The 21641-nt window shown below is 38.4% G+C and overlaps 1 protein-coding gene across 10 annotated transcripts in view; it reads left to right on the top strand.

The window, feature by feature from the left end:
* Positions 1-21641, top strand: part of CDKAL1 (CDK5 regulatory subunit associated protein 1 like 1) — a 611046-nt gene that overhangs the window by 560469 nt on the left and 28936 nt on the right. For 9 of the 10 annotated variants that reach the window (XM_046640830.1, XM_046640826.1, XM_046640831.1 and 6 more), the window contains exons 14-15: positions 14395-14478; positions 17454-17618. In XM_046640830.1, coding sequence (XP_046496786.1) covers positions 14395-14478; positions 17454-17618 — 249 coding nt within the window. Of the gene's footprint in view, positions 1-14394; positions 14479-17453; positions 17619-18852; positions 18983-21641 lie in introns of those variants that run through there. The other variant, XM_046640835.1, reaches the window with a different exon arrangement.

The raw sequence follows: 21641 nt of genomic DNA, 5'->3' as shown, positions 1-21641 counted from the left end.
GAAAAATAAGGGACTGTTATCAACATCCCTCGCCAGAGTGGTACATTTGTTACAATTAATGAACCTACATGGACACATTAATGGGGGAGGCTGTGCATGTGTAGGAGCAGGGAGATATATGTGAAATCTCTGTACCCTCCTCTCAATTTTGCTATGAACTTAAAATTGCTCAAAAAAAATAAAGTCTTTAATAAAGATAAATATATAAATAGGAACTATGTGAAATAAGATTATTATAGCTGCTATTTGTTATAAAGGTGATAACAGAAAAATGCATTTCTTCCATGGCCTTTAGAATAAGTTATAGAATTAAATTCTCTGAGAATTAACCTCACTGATGATTGTATTCCAATTTAGCAATTTTTCAAAAAGTATCAGTGCATGACAACATAACTGCAAAAATATAACTATATACTTGTTAAAGAGCTAGTTCTTTCATTCATTCATTCAACAAATATTTATTGAGAACCTTCTGTGAACCAGGCATGGTATTCGGCAGGATGGTTATAATTGCAAAAAAAAAAGAACTCTCTAATCTCATAAAATTTAGAACCTTTTGAGCTTTTGTCTAGGTTATTTATTTCCCTTAAAATTTTTTAAGGTATCAGCTTGCTCCAGGTAAATAGGATATTTTGTCCTGTTACCGTAGCACCATACATATGTACTGTTCTAAACTTCACATTCTCCTATGTATTGTTTAGTAACAGAGAATTGTTTATTATTATGATTCTGATATGTTAATGAAGAGGTACTCATTTGCAAATAACTGTTTAATCTATAATTAAAATCTGGCAGCTCTCTTAAAAATAAAGACCGTTAAAATGCATAGTCACTGGCCTGCTATATTAAATATGCAATTGCAAACCATTAAGAAAGGCATATCCTATTTATCACTATTAATGAATCTTTCACCCTGGTCCCACTGTAAGCCCTTGATGGTATTCCTGTCATCCCATCCATATGCTTCTAAAAGCATTAACTATTCTTGAGTGTGTGCATGCCTTAGTATAAAATCAGAATCTCTGGGTTTTTTTGATCACATATAAGCAAGCTAAAAAAAAAACCCATTATCATTACCATATCCTCATTAAGATGATAGGCCCCTGACCATATCCTAATGTTTGCTTAGCAATCTGAAATTCATATATGCAAAAAGAATTTTTCTTATCCTTTTGAAAGAAGAATGATAAATATTTATACACCCTTAACTCTTTCAGGCAGACATGGGATCATGTTTTAGAAATGACAAGAAGCTGCTCAGGGTTTTTTTTCCCCCGCATAATTCATCTTTCCAACAGCTACTGAAAAAATGAATTGTAGATTTATCAATGTTGGACGGTTTTCCTTCTTTCTCCCCATTAAGTGTGCTTTGTCTTACCTCTCTGAAATTCTTTTGAGTCATAGCTTTGGAAAGGGAGCAGGAAAGTTCTCTCTGCTTTTCAGGCAGGATTCCTCAAGAGGGGCAGCAGCAGGCCCGGCAGGGCTGTTGACCTGTGCTCCTTAAGGCCAGGATCCTAATTTCTCCTACAGCCTGCTACTTTGTTAGTGTGTTTAGCAACAATCTATACTCAAAATAGTCATGTATCCATACAGTATTGCTTTCTAAAAGTTATACCTGTTCTGAAGCAGTCATTGGATCAAGCCCCAAGATAGTTTTCTAGTTAAAATTAACATTTTCTCTTGTCTGCTTGAATCAAGATATCCAGTAGAACTCATGTTGAACTCGTGAATGTCTTTCAGCTCACAGAGCTATCTTCTTGTTATCAATGGAAGATGCAGGAAATCTTGGAATTTACTCCTGGCGGTGGCAGGAGTGCTCTCAGCAGTATTACCCATGCTAATCACACTTTTCCAGCACCTACACTGACTCCCAAGAGCTAGGTTATTAATCTGAAGACAACTCAAGATTCAAGCCAGGTTATTATTTTGATTATTTCTTTCAGACAGGTAAACTGAATCCCCGAAATATTACTCCTGTTCATTCTTTCATCCATCCTTGCCTTTAGCAAATATTGTTAATCCCAGACTATGTGTCAGCTCTGGATGTGAAAGGAAGGAAGAGTGGTAATGAGGTTTGCCAAGCTGTCAGGCAAGGGCCGGGTCCCACTGCGCCCACAGGACGCTACTGCTACTGCTACTGCTATTGCTGCTGCTGCTGCCACCGCCGCCACTACAACCTCTGTCAGCAGAACCTCCCTCTCTACTGTGGCCCTTAACATGCACTGCAGCACACCTTGCTGGCCCTGCCTCCTTGATGGAACTCTTAATTTAGAAATGAAGGATATGGGAACCATTATTGGTTTCACCCCCCCCCTTTTTTTTAGATGAGGAAACTGAGGCCCAAAAGTGAATGATTCGCTCCAGCTGGTTAGTAACAGAGGTAAAACTAAAGGCTTCTTGACTCCCTGATTAGTACTCTTCAAGGTCATATCCTATTGGCTGGAGTTCTGTCTTAAAAGGGAAGAAGATTGTACCAATTGGTAAAATGTAAGGCAATAGCCTGAGACTGTGGTGGTTATGAGAGATCTTGTCACTCACTGGGGATTAAAATACAAAATTATTATGCTTTAAAATATAAAGCAGTATACAATTCATAATAGTGTGCATACTAATTTTTGGCAAAACTTTAAGGTGGAAATAGGCAGAAAGACAAAAACAATTACCATGTCATCTATTAAACAGGAGAAATTCAGTGGGAGAGAGAATAATAAAAATCCCCTCTACCTGTAGGATGGAGGGTAGGAACGAACTGTTGAATGCTGAGTAGTTCACCACATAGAGAAGCCCTTTTAGGATTTAAGTGGGGTCCAAGTTTTATTTTAACTGTATACTGCCACGAGCAGAGTATATATAGCATTAAAATCTCTCACCCCAGGTCTCCAGTCTGTGACGTTAATGACTTGAATATCCTCAAGGTCTCTCAGTTCCTGCAATGCAATAACTTTGCAGCAATTTGGAAAACCCAGACATGCCAAGAGGTTCAGTAGGTTTTCCCAGCTACTCGGTGAGTTGGCTCAGTTTCTGCTTTTTAGTCTCAGTAATGATTGCAGAGGTTCCTGTCCACATCTGTGATAAACAGCTTTTCCTAGAGCAACTCGCAGACATGGTAGTGTTCAGATTTAAGTAGACTATGTAATATTGTGTTTGACAGGAGAGGCCATTAAAAAAAAATCAAAGCAGCCCTTATGACTAGATTCCTTTTTGAAAGGTGTTACTGATCAAAAAATACAGCTCAGAATTGGAAATTGGATTAAATAAGTGCATCCTTTGTCTCTCCCCTCCCCACTCGATCCTTCCCCCAAAGTAGATTGATATGAAAAAGTACATAGCATTACTTGAAGCTTTCTTCACCCTAGAAGAATATTTTTATTCTTGGTTTAAGTAGAATCTTTTATTCTTGGTTTAAATTCATACAAAAACTATCCACGTATTCACCTGCAACGTCAATTCCTTGTGTTGAATTTCATGTATTTTCTTAGTTGGCTAACATCAAGAGGAAATAGGAAGAGAGGATAGGTCTGAACCAAACTACTCCCATTTAAATTGCATGATGTGTATATGTGTAAATGTGTGTGTGTGTGCGCACTCACAGGTAATTACTGGGTGCAATAAAATTTGGTAGAATTTCGATGTAGCTTCATTAACTCTGAGACAATGGAGTCACATTAAAGGAGAAAAAATAGGTGAAGACAAAGATTAATTTTCTTTAAGTAAAGACATTTTAGGAGGAACTAGTATTTACTCTTTTAGGTCATCATTGCCATTTCTCAATATTATATACCTATAAGCTGCATGGCAGGACTTGTATGTGCTTGAAGAAGCTACATTTGCACAGCGGGAGAGGAAATCGGAATAAAACATTGAGATGCAGGTGCACAGTAATACAAGTGGGCTCTTTCCCCTGCAGCCTGAATGCCTGGCCAATAAAGCTGAAGCTCTGGAGCTGAGCTCTCAGGGGCTCCCGGAGCTAAGCCAAGAAGCGTGGGGGTGGGGGTGGGGGGGAGCAGGAGAGAATAATTGTTATTCAGTCTTCTTTAATGAGATGTATTGCCCACTGCTGAAAGATTGTGGCAGTGTCTTTTGTTATGCTAATTAGACACCATTAGAGCTTGGCTGTCTTTGATTTCTGCTTAATCCTTTCTGCTTCCTCAGCCTCAATCCTGACTGGCAAATGGTTGAAAGATGGTAGGATGTACTGCACGTGTTGTTTATTGCTCAGGTCTACGCTGAGTTCTTTGGTAACAGGACTGGTAATGAAAGATTTATCTTAGCAAAGACGGTACGTATTTTGGACATTCATTTTTGTTTTTCTAAAAATGAATTTGAGAATGATCAATTTCTGCCTAAGTCCAAACGTCATTGTGTTTTATCTGGTTACTTTTGCAGCCACACAAAATGGGAAATGTACAGATTGGAAAATTTAGATGGCCTCTCCTTGGTTGCCTGGATTTCCCTAAAAACAAGCAGCAAGTTGATCATGCTATAGCTTTTGGTGAAGCTGTGGTCAACCAGAAAAATGGAAGCAAAAATAATTTAAAGATCAAAAAGAGAAATTTAGCAATACAAAATTCCTGCCTTTACAATTTATTGATATATATGCATTCTTTCCTAAAATTAAAGCATTGCATTTACATGATTACTGCAATTAAGAGTGTTTGTGGTAAGATTAAAAATATTTTCTTGAAAAATGACCAATATGGTCCTTTCTAAAATAGTGAAATGAGGGATTTCTGCTAAATCCTTAAAAACTAGATGACAGTGTTTTAGAACAGCCCTGTCTAGTAGAAATATAGTGTGAACCACAGATGTTTTAAATTTCTGGTAGCTGTTCTATAAAGTAAAAAGAAACAGGCAAAATTCATTTTAATATATTTTATTTAACTCAATATATCAAAAATATTAACCATTTCAATATGTAATATAAAATTAATGAAATAGTTTACACTATCTCTTATTTATGTTACGTTTTTTAAATCTGGTGTGTGTTTTATACTGGGTGTGTTGTACAGCACATATCAGTTGGGATTTGCCACATTTATCTGCTCAACAGCCATGGGTGGCTAGTGGCCACTGTACTAGATGGTACAGGTTTAGAGTAATTCAGTAATTCACCACTTGCCTAAAAACAAGCTTCAGGATAAACTCTATTTTTAATGTTATGGATAAACACTACAAGTGTGTGACTTTGACCACGTCACTTAATCTCTAAGGGGCTTTAGTTTTCTCATCTGTAAAATGAAGAGTTAGAACTAAATGATCTATTAATTCCTCCACCCCGCCAGCTCTGAATTCATGATTACGAAATTCGCATTTAGAGGCTGTGTAAGCTAGAATTTATCTATTCACTCCTATAATTTAGTATTTGAAGAGAAGCCTTCTTTGCCACAAAGAAAATTGGAAGGTGTCCTGCATACCACACCCACACATCTTTTCCTCCAAACGTCTGAACCTTTCTTTGAATTCTTCTGAGTCTTATACTGTTTCGATAAAGTGTTTGGTAGTGTAGGAGACTGAAGTTGCCTGGCTCTCGGCATCCTTGTTCAGTACTTTCGGAATGAGGGCTTTGAGCAAAGGTACGAGGGGAGTTGGTAGTAATTACTGCACATTATTAGATTACATAAACACTAAATCTCTAAAACTCAGTCATCTGTCTTTCTTTCTCTGTGTAATCAAACTCATGTATTGCATCATCAGTGAAACAAGAATTCTAAAGACGCTTCCTAAGAAGATACAGCAGTCCCCCCTTATCCACAGTTTTTCTTTCTGCAGTTTCAGTTACCTGCAGTCAACCGCATTCAAAAATGTTAAATGGATGGGGCTAGCCCAGGAGTGAAGCCATTAAGTTTGCATGCTCCACTTTGGCAGCCCAGGGTTCACCAGTTCAGATCCAGGACGTGGACCTGTGCACTGCTTATCAGGCCATGCTGTGGCAGACGTCCCACATATAAAATAGGGGAAGATGGGCACAGATGTGAGCTCAGGGCCAGTCTTCCTCAGCAAAAAGAGGAGGATTGGCAGCAGATGTTAGCTCAGGGCTAATCTTCCTCAAAAAAATTTAAAAAATTAAATGGAAAACTGCAATAACTCATAAGTTTTAAATTATGCACCATTCTGAGTAGCAAGATGAAATCTTGAGCTGTCCCGCCATGGACATGCATCATCCTTTGTCCAGCATATCCACACCGTACATGTTGCCTGCCCTTTAGTTGCTTAGTAGCTGTCTTGGTTATCAGATGGACTATCTCGGTACCACAGTGCTTGTGTTCAAGTAACCCTTATTTTACTTAGTAATGGATTCAAAGACAACTTTATTATTAATTATTGTTACTCTCTTACTGTGCCTAATTTATAAATTAAACTTTATCATATCTATATGCGTATAGGAAAAAACATAGTATATATAGGGTCCGATACTATCCGTGGTTTCAAGCAGCTGCTAGGGGTCTTGGAACATATCTCCTCTAATCTGTTCAGTAGTTCTGAGCTATAAGTGTAGTCACCTCTGTGCTTTTATGTGAAGCTCATCAAAGAAGATTGGCCCAGACTTCCTGAGTAATGACTGATAGAGACCAGTGGGAAAAGAGCAGGAAGGTGGAAGTGAATGTAGATAATTGTTGCCTCTTAGAGTTGAACTTTTAATAACGAAGAGTTCCAGGGGCCAGCCTGGTGGCACAGTGGTTAAGTTTGCGCGCTCCACTTCAGCGGCCCAGGGTTTGCCGATTCGAATACTGGTGCAGACCTACACACCACTTATCAAGCTGTGCTATGGCAGGTGTCCCACATATAAAATAGAGGAAGATAGGCCCAGATGTTAGCTCAGGGCCTATCTTCCTCAGCAAAAAGAGGATTAGCAGTGGATGTCAGCTCAGAGCCAATCTTCCTCAAAAAAAAAGTTTCACACACATATCCTATTAGAGTCCCACTTAGTTATCCCATTAATAATACGTCATGGATGGATATTACTGGCAACATCTGGCCATAGGGCTTTAGATAGTTTTAAATGTTCAGTGTTTTCCTCTGCTGCCTGGGCATTGTGGAGCTTGCCTGGCATGGGAAAAATAGATCTAACCTACTTGTACCAGGTCTGTGATAAGGAAGGGTAACTTGTTTGGATTTGTTAAGAGAGTGGATCTTATGTGTTCTTACCACAATTAAAAAAAAAAAAAATCAAGGCTGGCCCGGTGGTATAGCAGTTAACTTCACACACTCCACTTCAGCAGCCCAGGGTTCACAGGTTCAGATCCCAGATGCAGACCTACATACCACTCATCAAGCCATGCTATGGTGGTGTCCCATATACAAAGTAGAGGAAGACTGGCTCAGATGTTAGCTCAGGGACCATCTTCCTCAAGCAAAAAGAGGAAGATTGGCAACAGATGTTAGCTCAGGGCAAATCTTCCTCTCACACACACACACACACACACACAAATTCCACAAAAGCATTGTAGATAATGCCTTAGAATGTTCTAGAATACTAAAAATGTACAGGCAGGTGGTTAAATCTTGGCTGTTTTTTTAATTGGAAGTTCAGTCGGCACTCATATGTAGATCTCTGCTGCTGGAAAGAGATCAGGTCAGCATATGTCATATAACTATTTGCTGTCAAGAATTATTTTAACCAGATCAATAAAGCACCATACTGTACTATTACTGTTAGTTCTCAACCAACAGATGAAAATACTTTTGTTATTACAAATGGCATTTTGCCTCCAACTGGGAAAAGACTCCCATGGGTTGTCTTTCTCTTACTGAGGTGAGCACATGGCTGGAAGAAAACCAACCAGCAATTGAAGAAAACAGCACACGGGGCTGTTGTTAGAAGAAATTTCAATCTGATTTGATTCAACAGAACCACCTTGGGTCTGGTCTTTGCATCTTGCATCATTGCTTTGGGAGGAAGGACTTTCAAAAAGCTAAATTGTTTTTCAGTTTTTCTTCATGTTCAATATTCAGTAGTCTTTTCTAATAAACACTCGTGGTAGTTAATGGATATGTGTAGATGAAATACTTAGAGGTGGGGATAGTCTACCTCAAAGAAACATTCCTTCCCTTTTGAATATGTTTAATCCTACTAATAAGTAGAGCTAAAGAATAATTGTTTTTTCACACAGAAGATACTGTTTTTAAAAAATCTAGTAGAATGTTTTTCTGTCATTGTTTAAGAGTCAGATACAAGTCCATTGACTTTGAGAATAAACTGTCCAACATCTTCTCTCAAGTATCCTTAAGTAACCAATAAAATGATGGCAAGCATTTTGAATAGGATGGACTTAGAGGCCCATTACTTGTTTTCTATGCTATCATCATTTTTGACACACAGTCCTGTGTCATGGCCCTGTTTCATTATAGAATGGCATTGTAGAGTAAGGATGATATTAAATTTTAATGTTATTGCTATTATTACTGTTGACTGTTTTTAGCATAAGTATGCCTGGTTCTTTAATTCCAGCTTCTGCAGGGCCAGAAAACAGAACTGTGCATAAACAGTCAGGAAAATTACCGTATACCCTGGAGACCCAGCATCGCATGCTCTGCCTGTTGTGAATGATGAATCAAAATGGAAAGGTTATCATTTTCATTAGCTAGGAAAGAACAAGACCATACTTTTCTCCAAGTGTAATTACAGTGGTTCACTGGCAACATTACACTGCAGTAATTAGTCTAAAGGTGTATGTGAGGGCAGGCTTTTGCACAGACACTAGAAATATTATTTCAGAGTTTAAGGTCACAGCCTTGTGTTTAACATGTTCCAGGCAGCTTAGGAAAAAAAAAAACTAATTTGACTGGAGCTAAAGAAAGACATTTGACATTTCCCAGAGTCATGCATTCAGAAACCAGTCAGGTAGAAGAATTGTATTTTATTATCTACAATAAAAAAAAAAGAATTTAGCTGCAGAAGTAGCATGTCAGAATATTTTGTAGGATAAACAGAGATAAAATTCAAGTTTATTAGGAACGTGATATAAATAATTATGAGAGCTTTTGATATGTATGTTTTAATCTCCATTTTTTTCCTAAGGCAATTGGACAGAAAAATTAATTGCTAGAAACTTTTCAGGGGAAGCGAAATAATGTCTTTACCTTTTTATAACTGTTTTCAAGAAATACATATTTCTCTTACACTGGTCCTCAAATTTCTCTCTGTCCTTTGTGAATGTTTTTCGATACTCTGAGCAGTTTTATTGAAATAGTGAAATCTCTCTAACTTAACCCTTCAGAAAAGAAACTGAATTATAATTATTTTCCAAAGCCACAGCTCATGTTTTCTGTTTAAGTAAAACAAAAGTGAGAAGGAGAAAAATAAAACTAGTAAAGAGAAAAGTAAACTTTACATAAGGTTTATATTTAAAGTCATAGAAGAGTTTAAAAGAAACCTTTTGCTTCTAGTCCAAGGAATACTTATATAAGTAGCATTTCTTACTGGGTTAAGGATAGAAGGCCAAATATTCTATGTCTTTGTTTAATTTCAGTATTGTCTGCCTGTCTTGAAACAATTCCTTTTAGTTTCTCTCTTTAAGTCCTCATAGAGCCATATAGAATATTGTTTGTTTTAGGACAAATGACAAAGTAGAGTGTACTTGAATGAGCATTCATTCAGCAACCAAACTCTCTTGGAAACCGCTGCTTTTTTAATGCAAGTGGGTGTTTTATGTGTGTTCTCTGGCCATATGGTTAGAACTGATGTTTCTCACAACTTCAGGCACTTGGGAAACTTTAAGCATAGATGTGACACAAATACCACAGCTAGCTGATTATGTAATGGATTGAAAATTCTACCCAAAAGTTGAATTTAAAAACATTGCTTTTTGTTTGTCACAGATGTTTCTCTACTAAAGGAGAAGTCATGCACTGCAAAATTAGATCCATGATGTCGTACATTTTCTACAGCTAGCGATTAAAGAGGAGGCATCAAGCAGTGGGAATGGGGCCAAGACTGCCTTTTCTTCTCCGCCACTGCCACTAAGCAAATCATCACATCTTGCCGGACTTTAGTTTTCTATGAAATCAGAGATTGCTAAGCCCTCTTCAGGTTCTTACCTTCTTTGTCTATTTAGGGGAATATTGTCTTTATTTTCTGCCTTTGTGGTTAAAAAAAAAGTATAAGAGCTTTTCTCATATCTTTTCAACAAGGCCTGGAAAATTGTACCACACTCATTCTTTCACAGCCGGGCCAGGGCCATAGTTCCCGAGCGTTCTATGAGATCACCAGTAATGCAGATCTTGTGGGGGCTTTTTCTGCACCTTCCTTCTCTTCATTGACCCAATCTGTGAAATGGAGGGATCGTTTCACGTGCCTGTTTTTATTATACATTTTTTATAAAGTGTCTTTTTTTTTTTTAATATTTTTTTTATTTTTTTTTTTTAAGATTTTATTTTTTCCTTTTTCTCCCCAAAGCCCCCCGGTACATAGTTGTGTATTCTTCGCTGTGGGTTCTTCTAGTTGTGGCATGTGGGACGCTGCCTCAGCATGGTCCGATGAGCAGTGCCATGTCCGCGCCCAGGATTCGAACCAACGAAACACTGGGCCGCCTGCAGCGGAGCGCGCGAACTCAACCACTCGGCCACGGGGCCAGCCCCTATAAAGTGTCTTTTTAATGTCAGGTTAAATGAACTAAATGAAGTTCTGCACATCCTCGGAAGAATTACTTTCTCCGCTGACATTTGATGAGTAAATTAGAAAGTATGCTTGGCTTTAAAGCAGGTACCAGGACTGGCAGCCACTTCAGAAGTCCTAACAAATGTCCTGAGGGGCAAATTTTGTCAATGGAAACTGAGTTTTCCATAGAAATGCTAGAGCATGGGTTTCTATTTCCATCCCAAGTTCTTAAACTCTAAAATGTTATGGGAATTAAGTAAGCAATTTATTTAATCATCTCTATAAATTATATACCTATAAAACACATCAGAAGGAAAAGGAACATCTTTCTTGGGATTATAAAAAAGGGGTTTGTTAGAAAGATTTTGACAGGCTTCTTTAGGTTCAGGTCACTTGATAGTTTTTTAAGAGACTTTGTAAATATTTCTTTGGTGGTATTAAAGATCAGGTTGTTACTTCAAGTGCAGCAAGAAAGTAGCTGTAATTTGCAGAGGGCTTTAAGCATACATTTACTGTAAGAAAAGAGAGCCTGGATTTAGAGTACGTATTTCCTTCATCTGAAACCTTGCCAGCATACCAATCCCTAACCTACAGATCTACCATGAACGATGACTTAGAATTTTGGAACAGAAAGGTCCTTTAAATATTATTATCCATTTCTTCTTCAGCCCCACTCTTATCTCCCCACCTCCATGTCACTGCTACCAAACTCTCATTTTTTCCAATGAGGAAAGTGAAGGCCGAAAACTTAGTCAGATCTCTTTTATCTTAAAAATAGTCTACCCAGACCCTGTGTCTTCCCACCGTACTGCCCAATTCAAATATGTGGCATTTGATGATTGTGAATCACCTTTCTTCAGACTCCTCTCCCCTAGGTTCTGCTAGAACCATGCATTCCCGCTTCTGACCATTCCTTCTGCTTCCAGATGACTTTCCCCTTTCTTCCTGTGCTTGATCCAGTTATCTTGAAGCCATCCTCTAGACTATTCTTTAGGTTTACAATTCCACTTGCATCTTAATCATCTCTTGCTGAACAGCCACATTGTGGTACCAGTCACAAAGTTTATGAAAACTGTTATTTTCAACGAACTCTTATGTATTCACAGGAGCTTGTTCATGTTTTAAATTACACAAGCAGCCTTTCTGTTAACTTCTTCTGCAAAGGGCTGGTCTTAAACCAGTGATGGGACCTTGCGTTCCTATCAGTGGTTCCAGCTGTTAGGCAAGGTTCTGCAGTGACGGTGAGGTAGCCATGGAAGCCTGCTTCTCAGCAGAATATCACATGGGTGTAGATGATGCAGAATATCAGATGAGGCACAGTGTATTCTCCATCATCCTCTGTATGTAAGACAAACTGATCCCTTCTAGAGGATTAGCTCCACCATTAGCATAGTAGATAGCTGGTAGTGGTTGTCCTAGTGGCCTAAGGATATCTGTAGTCTGGCCCTTTTCTCCAGATGCCTTGCTTTTTTCTGAGACTGGGAGTTCCTTGCTGGATAGCAGAGGCATTCTTAGACAAATCGGGATGATTACCCTAAATCTTGCTCTATGCGGGTCTTTAACCACCGTAGGTTATCCTGTGGGATTGGGAAGAAAACAGTATAGGGGGAGGTGGCTTATTTAAAAAAAGATTTTGAGGCTTCATATACATACCCTTGGCCCATAAATTCCTTGATGTCACTAAGGCAAATTTGCCTCTTCAAGAGTTCCACCTGAATGCCCTTCCTTAACATCATTGTTGTTTTTAATGTTATTTGAAATAGTTGATTCTCTTAAAGATGGTATTTGATACTCATTTCATTACAACTTCATTCTTAATAAATGGTCTTCTGCATATTTTCTTTTTATTTGTCTTTGTTGATTTTTTAGGGAGTGAGGATAGATTGCAGCAGCTTTTGATCAAAGTCCTGCCTTTCTTATGCTCATTTTTGCTGAGTATCCTCTGGGGATCTTTAAGAGCCTCACCAATGAGACAAAAAAAAAAAAGGAGAGGTGTTTGCCACTATAAATGACTGCACATAGCAGTTTTCCTGAATCCCTTTGGTAAATAATAGTCAAATACTCCCCGACAAATAGTTCCCTGATGGTTGATCGAAAGCCCTGCCCTCTGTGTATAAACATAGCGAGTCTTTCTAACTCTATGTGTGTATGTTACTGTCATCATTATTATCTCCAGATAAAATAGAACAGCCCCCAAATGATGACTACAACTATCCACATTAATTCTTACAAGAGGAGAGAAGCAGCATACATTTTCAGTGGCTCTCCAGTCTCGTATTGTTGTTAATTTCCTGAAAACTTAATGTTAGATGAAGTGTAATTGCAGATTTCCTTAAGAACCATTGACAAATACTTATCCTAAGTTGTAAGCAACTCACACTGTGAAATGTGTGCAAACAGTCTAAGTTTCCTTCCAGAAGAATATACTTCAGTGAAACCCAGTATTCATCCATCTTTTTTAATAAACAGAGCCATTAAAGCTCAAAGTAGAAGTTGGGGGAACTTTCTGTTGTTGCAACTTGATTTTTAAAAGAGATTAATGTTGCAGGAACTTTCATTGGTTTTCAGGGATTTAAAAAAGTCTGTGATAAGTATCATCCTAGAGACCTTACAACCTTTGGCTAAGGGGGCTACATTTTGAATGAAATAGTAAATTACGGTGTATTTAGGTATTGGCATTGTATGCTGGAGAGGGGAGTCTGGTTGGGGTTTTTTTGGGTTTTTTTTAATTATTAGGTAGTCTATTTAGTGCAGCTGTGTTTATGTTTCCTAAATGGTAACTGCCTGAACAGGGTGACAAGTTCCTACGTCTGAGAATAGGGATTGCTTTTACAAAGTCTTCTTGCCAACGTGCTTTAATATAGAGGGTTGTATTTTTCAAGTAGCAATGGCAAAAATAATTCCGGGCCTAATCATTCAATACAGCTAGTTTGCTACATCAGACATTTTGACAACCTTGTAAAAAAAAAAGTAATTGATACTTTAAATGTTGCATTTCACAGTAAAATAAACTTTGAAATGGTAGAATTTTCTAGAATAATCACATTTATTTAACTAGTGTTTTGGCTGATTTAACTTCTTGATTATTAAAAATGCATATTTAGATCGTAAATGTAGATTGATCCTGTAGAGAATTAAGAATCCCATATTTTTGCTTACTCTTTAAAAAAAAAATGAACATGAGGTCATGGCTGCAACAAAGAAGAGACAGTTGCCTGTGACAAAGAAAATGTATATAACAAGTAGATCTGTGAATTAATCAGTAATTTCAGAATCATATGCAACATGTGAAATGTTTATGTGAAGGATTTAATGACTAGTGTTGGAGGCATTTTCTTTAGTGTTACATCCCTCATAACTCAAATTAATGTTTATTACTACTCTTTCATATTGCCAAAATATTTTCATGAATTTGGATTAGTAGCAGCTTGTTCTGGCTTGTTTTCCAACTTTGTTTCAAGAAACAAAGTGATATTTAAAAGATTTTTGTATGTCTTAGAAGCCTTAATTATCTTACTTCTGTTGAAGGAGGAAATAAGATCAAGTTTTGTTTCATGGTTATGTAAGGAAGTAAGATTTTATACTATGCTAATTTTATATTACTACATAGATAATAATGTCTTTCAGGAAATTTGAATCAGTGATTCTTGTGTTAGCTGTTAAGAAACTAGCAATCTAGGGTCTACTTTAAATTCAACAAGACACTCCTTACTGGTCTAGGACTCTTCAGACTGGCATTTATTTTGGATTCTCAGGTTTACCCTTATCTTTCCTTTTTTCTCCCCTTCTCTCCACAGGTTGGTGAAAGACAACAAGTGTTAGTAACAGAGGAATCTTTTGATTCCAAGTTTTATGTTGCACATAATCGATTCTATGAGCAGGTAAGAGACACTTCCAGATTCTTAAGATTTCTCCAAAATGAGAAAGAGTTCTAAGAGTAAATCAGTTTAAGCAAGAGGGACACGGTGGGGGCTCAGGTAGCAGGGAGGGCAGGCTGCAGAATCTTGTCACAGCAAGGCTATTTTATAGCATCAAGCCAGCCAGGCTAACATGGGGCTTATCTTTGTGGCTTAGTCTACAAAACATTCTATACAAAGGAATAAGTGTGTTTTAGTCCTCATGAATCTTTGACAGGACCAGCTTTAGGGCTTTTAGGAGTTTAGAACAGGCAATTATCACTGCCAAAATTCCCACAGCCTGGCAAAGTAGAGGGGAAAGTTCTGTCCAGAAGACAGGAAGCATGTCGGCATGGGCAGCATCAGTGTGGAAGGGCAGGGATTTCCTCTCAGCACTCACGTAGGTTTTTGCTTGGTTGGTATTTTGTTTAGTTTTAGTATTTGTTTTTGTTTTTTTTTTTTTTTTTAACTTCCACCCTGATAAAAATGCTGGGGGCAAAGAAAAGAGTCTGTTCCATGGACTCAACTCAAATAGAGTGAACAACTCTGGAGACCAGTGTGAGGATTGAACCAACTTCACTTTGAGAGGTTTTTTTTGAGGCCAGCCCCAAGGGCTCCGCACTTACTAGCTGCCTTTCCCTGTCCGAGCAAGCTAGCATGCCTTGCCCCACCCGTAGCCAGACTTGTGTTTCAGCATTTGGGATTCCACTTTCCCCAGGTGGTAAAGCAATTCAAAAGTGACTGAAGAAAACAGAATGCCTCCTTCAAGGGCACGACCCTGGAAAGGGCCAAAGAGAAGACAGAATATGGCCTCCTGGATGGGAGACTCTCCTGGGGGCATAGGGATTTCATGGGTCATTCCTGGATTGTATTAACTTTTCTTTATATCAAATGAGTTTTCCTACTTTTGTGTTCCTTTCTCATTAAATAAGAGGTGAAATTTTTTTCTGTGGGTCATGGCTAGAATTAGAACTTGGGAAGACTCTTAAGGCCGGCGTGGACAAGTCAAGTAGGGGGTGGGCCAGGAAAGCCGACAGACCATGTCAGATGGCAGGGAAGCAGTAGCTGAAGAAGCCTCCAGCGTTGATGTTCCACGTGGAATAATCTCAGACTGGGCACTGGGTCCTCAGGAAACGTGGGGGAGCTTTTCAAGGCCCGGACTAAACATGCCCTGTATGGTACCCAGGAGAGTCTGCAGCTGAGGAAGGATTCCCAACACCCCTTGTTTGAGCTGCATCTCTTCCCCATTTTCCATCTCATTAATTGACTCCAGAGAGCCATTTTCCTATTCAGGCCAACCTTCTGCTCAGCCCTGGGGAGGAGCTTGATTGTCTTTTGGTTGCCTCTTCCCTCTCCTTTCTCTTGCCATCTGGGTTTTTGCCTCAGCAGGGAACTTCTTTCCCCTTCATTTTAAAGGCAATGGCATGCCTCATTAGCTGTTTCCTCCAATTTAAAGCAGTCAGGCTTTTTCCAATTATTAAAACCGGAGGAGAACAAACACTGAGCCCTTCATTCAGATCAAGGCAGCAGATCAAGGAGAGTTATTTTCCCCCAGAATAGTACCAAATCTCCCAGGGACAGTTTACTCTAGAGATTTTCTTGTTTTATAAAAACTGCTTTAAAAGGGCTTTCATATCCTGATACGAAAGCTCTTTTAGTTCATTTGCTTGCCATGAGTAATTTGCCACCCAGGTGACCTTTTTCCTATACTTTGATGAAGCAGTGTACTCAGTGGTCATAAAAAATCAAACTCAGAAAGACCAAGGTCCAGTTTTGCCTCTCAGAGAAATTAGCTGTGGAACTTGGGGCTCTCATCGGACTTTTGTCTCTACCACTGAGCATATCAAAGATTTCATAGAAGTTATTTTTGTAAAAAAGATGAGTTCCAGAAGTGAAGATTGTATCTAGATGTCAGAGTCTTGCTGGATTAGAATTAGTCTATTTATTTTGGAACCTAACTTGAAGAGATTGGCAAACAGCTACAATACTAAAATAGAAGTGTGAGGCGGACATAATGCATACAAACTACCTGTAAGTCCCAAAGGAGGGGAAACGTTTGCTCGAAGTAAACAAGTACCTTTATCAGAAATCTCTGGTGGAAGGAGACCATCTGACAGTTTCCTGTCAACTAGCCAAAGTACTCTTCAGAGTAGCTGATTCTGTATGGAGGAAGAACTAACAAATGCATGCATTTTATAGTAGAATGAAAAGAAATGAATGGCAATCATTAGTTAAAGGAGTTATTTAACTCCAAACACCAATGTTTGGGATATTGAAAAGGTTGCTTTTAAATGTTCTTCCCCTTTCCCCAAAGCAGATGCTTATGTGCACACTCACACTCACAACACACGTATACACACAAACATGTAGGCCTTTATTTGAAGAGTCTACTCCAGCCATTAGTCTGACAGCTAACTTGGACGTTATTAAAAATGTAAAGCTTTCATCAGTGTTGTCTGAGTTTTCTTCATTGCATGCGACAGCCAAGAGCAGAATATCAAAGGCCTGTCCAGAAGTGACTGGCTGACTGCTGGGGGATTTCCCAGGTCTGCCTTCCACATGCCTTAGGACAACAGGCGTCCTGCAATGAAAGAGCTCTATCTACAGCCCTGTAGCTCCTCCCAGAAATGCCTTCCCTTCCTGGTAGATCCCCAAATCCTTGGACAGCTGGAAGATAGAGCCCACTTAGGATGGGATCCCAGAATAGAAAAAGGACATTAGAAGACAACTGAGGAAATCCGAATAAAGTATAGACTTTAGTTAATAGTAATATGTCAATATTGACTCATTAATGTGACAGATGTATCATACTAATGTAAGATGTTAATAATAGGAAAACTAAGTGCGGTGTATACAGGAATTCTTTGTGCTATCTTTGCAATAATTCTATAAATCTAAAACTGTTCTAAAATACAAAGGTTATTTTAAATAACATTAAGCCTTCTGAAATTTTTTTAAAGGTTTTAGTGCCAAAGAACCCCACATTCATGGGGAAAATGGTCGAAGTGGACATTTATGAATCAGGGAAACATTTTATGAAAGGGCAGCCAGTGTCAGACGCCAAAGTATACACGCCATCCATCAGCAAACCATTAGCAAAAGGAGAAGTCTCAGGCTTAACAGAGGTGAGTAAAAGACTGTCCCCTCTGCCCTGCCAGTAAACAGCAGCTGTGGAAGCACAGAGATTCCAGACCATGTTTCTGTTATCGTTTATAGTTCCCTTTTTATATATGCATGAGGCTTTAATCCTTTCTGACGGATTGAAGTCTGAATGAGAAAGATGCATTTTTGCTGATGCCTGTAGCTTGGCTTCTCTGCCTGTAAAGGGGATAAGCTGTTTCTGCTTCTAGGCTAGTAGCAGAGGGCAAAAGCCATCATTTTCAGGAGAAAGATTTAACACGGAAGATGATCTGATCCGGTCTGTTTCTGTGTCAGTAGATCCTGGGTGGAAGGAGGTGAGGAAAGGAATAGTTTTTGGCTTTATGAAGCTGTTTATAATACCGTAAAAACCTACAGTTAAACAGGCATTAAACCATGTCAGAGTATGTGGTTATGGTGCCTTTCTCTAGGGTGTTAGCTGAATATCTGCTTTAGTCATGTGGAGTGAAAATTAAACATTTTTTTCTTTCTATAAAAAAGTAACCTGACCCCTATTTTATACCTTGGTAAATATGGCTGTTTGCCAAGCTCTCTCTTACATTTCATTGAGCTACAGCTGTAAAAGCCGATGGAGTGTGAAATGAAAATGTGTATCACCTTTCTAAGCATCATTTGATGTCCTTTCTCCAACACAATTGTTAAGCGCTCCCAAAAAAAGTATATAGCAGTGACTTAACATACAGACAAAAGGTAAGTGATATTTATCTGGCCATCTTATTCCAAAGTTGTTTTAATACATGTATTATGTTTTCCCTCAAAATAAATTGCAAGGGCATGTTAATTAAACTTTGGGAAGAGTGATAAAGAGGGTGCTTTTATCTATATTCTCACTTAGTGTGGTGATGGACTCTGGTATCCAAACATGGGTGATACCTCTCACGAGCTTGACAAGTGCATGTAAAGAATCCGTGTGCCCAGCCATCTGACTGATAGTGGAATGATGTAGACTAGCCTTTGTCAAAACCCTGCCAAGTGTGTCATCCTGCTCAACCAGGGGTGAACTGTAAAACTTGATAAGCATAACCGTTAATGTTTGCTGTTTAAAAAAGTTCATACTTGGGGCTTTGGATGGATGGCCAGGAAGGAACAGAGTGATCCAGCATTTAAATTATATTGCTAGAGATTTAGCTTTTGATATGTTAGCTAATACTTAAGAAACTTTTAAAGGAAGTTGACTTATTTTTTTATTTTTCTACACAGGGTGTTTAACCAGGTTGATTTTATGTTGCCCCAGTGGAAAGGATTTCACAACAAATGGGCAGTAGTGGGCAAAGGATTTTTTCCAAGACCCAACCTGATTTAGTTCCTTCGTGTATGCCTGTTAAAAGGAATGGTGTTGTAAAATATCATCATTAATAATACAGAAGTAAGCAAAAGTAGTACTCTTTTATTAGTTCCATAACTATTACTTTCTAAAAGGGCAGACCCATTTAAATGCTATGGGCAGGCTTTTCTACTCTCCTCTCTCTTCCTCTAGCCTAGGAAGTAGTGTTCTCATCAGTTCTACCACCAGCCTCCTCTGAACCAGGATGGCCCCAAAGTCCTGGGTAAGATGAGGATAAAGATCAGTTGGCTGCTGGCCCTTCTAGGAATAGTCTTATAGCGTGCATGAGGCCATAGGGTTAGGAATATTGATTTGCATATTTACATTAAGGGAAACATCAGGCAAGTCTTCCATCACCATTTCTGACTTCATATAAATTACTGAACATAGCTTTACTCTTCATTATTTGTCAGCTTTTAAAGATATGCCAAATTCAGGGTTGAAAAGCCTTCTTTAATGAATTTGTCCTGGTGTTACAAATGTTTTTGCTGATTATATGAACCAATATAAATTAAGCAGGAAGAGAACAGCTTCGATTTTTATAGGATCTGTTGGTAGATGATAGAGGTTATAATCATGTCTCAGACTTTTTGAGATCTTTGCACACTGATAAAAGTGCTGGAACTCTTAAATGAAAAAAATGAGCTTAACTCTGGATGAAGTGTGACCTTGGGGTCAGATGGACCTGGGTTTGCATCTGGACTTGCCAATTTACACTAGGCATGTGACTCCTCCAAGCTTTAGATTAGTCTGTTAAATGGGAATAATAATGGCTGTCTCACAGGGGTTGTTCAAAGGAATACATGGAATAGTGTATGTTCACCACCTAATCCTATTCTTAGAACATAATAAATAGTGGTTATTTTCCTTTCCTCCAAATATAGCTGCATCTGGAAAGAGCAGACTCTAAAGATAACCTTGGTACTAACAATTTTGGTTTTGTTAATTATTTCAGCCGTGATCATACAGTACGCATTGTATATGTTGGAGTCGGGGGTGAATTTCTCTATTAGGATAATCTCTTCAGTGCCAGAGAACCAATCCCATCAGAATTTCTATCTTTCTGAATTTTCTAGGCTTTTCCTGTGTGTTTTGTAGAATGGTAACCTCCTCCTCATACTTTGTAAACAAATCTAGAAAGGCCAAAGCATCTAAAGCAGACTATTGTGCTAAAAAATTCTTTCCCATAGTAAATGTATTTCCTTAACTGTGAATTTTATGATTATTCTTGGATTTCTTTTGTCTCACTTTAGGCCCTGTTGACCTCTTTTGGTGAAACTAGTGAGAGGTACAACAGACTAGGGGAAGAAGCACAGGCTGGGTGGGAGTCCTGACGTCTAGATTTCTAGGATTCTGGCATTTGTGGTAACAGACTTTGTGACCTTTTGTATATCACTTAGGTTTCCTGAACCTCAGTTGTCTCTAAGATTCTGTGACTGAAATATTTCATTTGACAAAAATGGATTGAACGCCTGCCCTGCGCCAGGACTTTGAATTCTATAAATATTAATAGAAATCAGGCCATGTTATTTTCAAATAATAATAGGTAAATGCCTATAACGTGATAGAAAAGGAAAGCTACAATAAAGTCAAAAGGTTACTGTCCTCTAACAAATTATATTCTAATGGAAAGAGCATATAGTAAAATCTTTTTATGATTATCACTGATCCTCTTTTCAGTTTGGTTGGAGGACTAGAGGAAGAGAAGAAGAGGAGGGTAGTCAAGAGAAACAAAATTAGTCTGATTATTTTTAGGGAAGGTGGAAGCCCAAATGCACTTTCAATGTAATAGGGAACATTTTTGAATAAGTATCACTTAAGGAGAATTAATTTCAGAAAATGGTTATGTACTAATTATCCAATGGGTGGCATCATAGAGTTCAAAGGGATAAATATAAATCAAAGAAGGGATAGATCATGAACTTTTCTATGGAAACTGTCAGGGGATTTTGTTCTTAGGATGAAGAAGAGATAGGAGGCAGCAGGGGACACACAAGTTTTTGTAGATGTTCTAGGACAGTAATTCTCAAGTGTGGTCCCTAGAAGTGCAGCATCAGCGATGTCTTGGAACTTGTAAAAATGCAAATTCTCAGGCCCCGACCCAGACCTGAATCAGAAACTATGGGAGAGGAACCCAGTAATCTTTTAACGAGCTCTCCTGGTAATACTGATGTACACTGAAGTTTGAGAACCACTCTTCCAGGAAAATAATTCTCAAGTGAGGAGGAGCGTTTGATATTTGAAAAGCAGTTCTAACATTTTAATGTAATAATACCAAATTTTCACAATACCAGCTTCAGAAAGTATAGTTGAACAACATCCCCTTGGATGCTCGAGATTGTCTCTCATCTATATATTAATAATTCTTCAGAAGGGGGTTATAAAAATGGTGGTGGGGACAGGCAAAAGCTGTGTGTATGTTTAGTGAAAGGGGCCAGAGGAATAGCAACTTTGAGGAAAACAGTTTTAAGATGTTAAGAGCATGATATTTTTACCATGTTCACACATGGAACCTAAATTTGTGGTAACATACCCTGTTTAATGTGATGATCTTTTTATACAATTGAAGTTTCCTTGGAAAATTGCTGTGCTGTTCAGTCATTCCATCTGAAGAAAACCTTTGGATAAGTGGAGCTGATGTCACCTGTGCCAATCCATGACCATT

Source organism: Equus quagga, chromosome 15 (assembly GCF_021613505.1).
Source record: "Equus quagga isolate Etosha38 chromosome 15, UCLA_HA_Equagga_1.0, whole genome shotgun sequence".
Lineage (NCBI taxonomy): Eukaryota > Metazoa > Chordata > Mammalia > Perissodactyla > Equidae > Equus > Equus quagga.
Note: the sequence above shows the minus strand (reverse complement) of the source record. Positions and strands in the feature narration are given on the sequence as shown.